Source organism: Sinocyclocheilus grahami, unplaced genomic scaffold, assembly GCF_001515645.1.
Source record: "Sinocyclocheilus grahami isolate Dianchi unplaced genomic scaffold, SAMN03320097.WGS_v1.1 scaffold674.1, whole genome shotgun sequence".
Lineage (NCBI taxonomy): Eukaryota > Metazoa > Chordata > Actinopteri > Cypriniformes > Cyprinidae > Sinocyclocheilus > Sinocyclocheilus grahami.
In genome coordinates, this window is record NW_015505853.1 from 1,225,722 (window position 1) to 1,228,716 (window position 2,995).

The 2,995-nt window shown below is 38.5% G+C and overlaps 1 protein-coding gene across 1 annotated transcript in view; it reads right to left on the reverse strand.

Moving 5' to 3' along the window:
- Nucleotides 1-2,779, reverse strand: part of LOC107559080 (cleavage and polyadenylation specificity factor subunit 2-like) — a 15,747-nt gene extending 12,968 nt beyond the window's left edge. The window contains exons 1-4 of the mRNA XM_016242811.1: nucleotides 2,621-2,779; nucleotides 2,380-2,539; nucleotides 433-538; nucleotides 169-298 (exon numbers count right to left, since the gene is read on the reverse strand). Coding sequence (XP_016098297.1) covers nucleotides 169-298; nucleotides 433-538; nucleotides 2,380-2,539; nucleotides 2,621-2,769 — 545 coding nt within the window. The 5' untranslated portion in view covers nucleotides 2,770-2,779. The remainder of the gene's footprint in view (nucleotides 1-168; nucleotides 299-432; nucleotides 539-2,379; nucleotides 2,540-2,620) is intronic.
- Between the last annotated feature and the right edge of the window lie 216 nt (nucleotides 2,780-2,995).

Below are 2,995 nucleotides of genomic sequence, written 5' to 3' on the forward strand. Positions count from 1 at the left end.
AATTATTTGACAAAACACATGTTTTTATTGGGTTAGGAGAAAAATGACCTTATAAAGGGCAGAAAATGCCCCTGAATATCAATTCCAGGGTGCAAATATTTGGTCCCAATAAATACAACTTTCTGATACATATTAATTTTATCTCCAGGTGATTTCTTTCATACTTACATCTCCCTCTTGTGGTTGAAATCCACACCATAGATGATCTCTTCCTCTCCGTCCTTCACTATTTTCCAGATAGTGCCACCGATCATGTGACCCGCAGGAAGTGGGGTGATGGACAGACCGTGACCTTTTCCTGTTCGTTAATAAATTATGAGTAACTTTCAAGATGTCCAAAAGAACACATTATCATTATTTGGATTATTAAAGCTTCATAATATCTGATTGGGTTTTCTCTTTTTGCACATGTGAATGAAGATGTTTTCTCACCTTTCAGGTTGACGATCTGAGAGTATTTCAGCTGCTGGATCTTGTCAAAGGCTGAATCGACGTCATCCAGTGTGAACAGAGTGAAATCTTCAGTGTTGTGTCGAGACTATGAGATCAAATAAGATGGAACCATTAATATTTCAGCACTGCCTCAAAGTGAGGAGTATCGAACACTACAAAACATTTTTTACATGGGGATTTTAAGTTCAACTAACAATTCAAGTCTATGATGCATCATAAATCTCTGTCAAAGTGAACTCATTTTAATAAAGTGCAGTTCCTGCATACTACCACTAAAAAAAGTGATTTTCTCCAATACGTCAAATTTAAATCTAATAAATCTGATTTTATTTTCATGATAATTAAGTACATTTTAGCCCCTAAATTCCCATCCTGAAAAATGCTTTATCATTACTGTAATGTGAAAATAATTCAAATAATATATAATATTTACTGATCTGCCTTTAAGCTGATTTCAGTTTTTACTATAGTAAGATGCATAAACCGAGAGAACCGCAGCCTTATGAGGATTGTCAAGCAACATCGATTCAAGAATTTGAGTGAACTTCACAAGGAATGGACTAAGGCTGGGGTCAAGGCATCAAGAGCCACCACACACAGACGTGTCAATGTGGCTACAGTTGTCGTATTCCTCTTGTTAAGCCACTCCTGAACCACAGACAACGTCAGAGGCGTCTACCTGGGCTAAGGAGAAGAAGAACTGGACTGTTGCCCAGTGGTCTAAAGTCCTCTTTTCAGATGAGAGCAAGTTTTGTATTTCATTTGGAAACCAAGGTCCTAGAGTCTGGAGGAAGGGTGGAGAAGCTCATAGCCCAAGTTGCTTGAAGTCCAGTGTTAAGTTTCCACAGTCTGTGATGATTTGGGGTGCAATGTCATCTGCTGGTGTTGGTCCATTGTGTTTTTTGAAAACCAACGTCACTGCACCCATTTACCAAGAAATTTTGGAGCACTTCACGCTTCCTTCTGCTGACCAGCTTTTTGAAGATGCAGATTTCATTTTACAACAGGGTTTGGCACCTGCCCACACTGCCAAAAGCACCAAAAGTTGGTTAAATGACCATGGTGTTAGTCTGCTTGACTGGCCAGCAAACTCACCAGACCTGAACCCCACAGAGAATCTATGGGGTATTGTCAAGAGGAAAATGAGAAACAAGAGACCAAAAAATGCAGATGAGCTGAAGGCCACTGTCAAAGAAACCTGGGCTTCCATACCACCTCAGCAGTGCCACAAACTGATCACCTCCATGCCACGCCGAATTGAGGCAGTAATTAAAGCAAAAGGAGCCCCTACCAAGTATTGAATACATGTACAGTAAATTAACATACTTTCCAGAAGGCCAACAATTCACTAAAAATGTTTTTTTTATTGGTCTTATGAAGTATTCTAATTTGATAAGATAGTGAATTGGTGGGTTTTTGTTAAATGTGAGCCAAAATCATCACAATTAAAAGAACCAAAGACTTAAACTACTTCAGTCTGTGTGCATTGAATTAATTTAATACACGAGTTTCACAATTTGAGTTGAATTACTGAAATAAATGAAATTTTCCACGACATTCTAATTTATTGAGATGCACCTATATTTGAAAATACATTTTTTTTAAATGTTTAAATAATTTATTGAAAATAAACAATTATTTTTCATTATTGCTAAAATATTAATGTGATTAATTAAATCTTAAAATGATTTTGAAAAATTGTTTGAATAGGAAAATTCTAATTATATGTTTGTGTCGATTATTAATTTATATGTAAATGTGTTCATTTGTGTTTGAGTTTTATGTGATTTTCATCATATAGATGTTGCCATGAACTGTCAAGACTTTTCCTTGTAAATGACTAATATGACACAGTTAAGAAGAACCGTATTTCAAATGTATGAGCTAATGATAATCAGTGCTTCTTTTGAAACCGACCCATCTCACCTGATAGAGATCGTACATGAACATCTGGCCCATCTTGTAGACGGGGATGGTGGCGTAGATAGTGCAGTTGAGCCCCAGCTTGCCCACAGCGTACGGTAAAGCGCCCAGATGCAGATGATCGGGGTGAGAGAGCAGCACTGCGTCCACCTGATGCACATACCTGACCGAGACAGGACAGGAAATACACATCACAAACAGGAAATGATCTCAATAACACCACCTCACCGTCCAAAGATCGTACCGCTTCAGGGAATCTATGATGTCCATGGAGAAACTTTCATCCCAGCCACAATCCAGCAGGAAGCGGAACTCGTCCACCTGTAACAGGTAACACAGAGCCGATTCCTCCTGGACTCCGGAAAGAGCCGTCAGCTTGATGATGGACGTCATTCTGCCGTCTGACCGTCAGATGGACACAAAAGATCATCAGTAAAGAACTTGCATTTAGTCTTGAGCATTTGTTTGTTTAAAGGGGTCATATGATGCTATTTCAAGTTTTCCTTTCTCTTTGGAGTGTTACAAGCTGATTGTGCATAGATAAGATCCCTGAAGTTGCAAAGACTAAAGTCTCAAAACCAAAGAGATATTCTTTATCAAAGTTAAGACTCTGCCACGC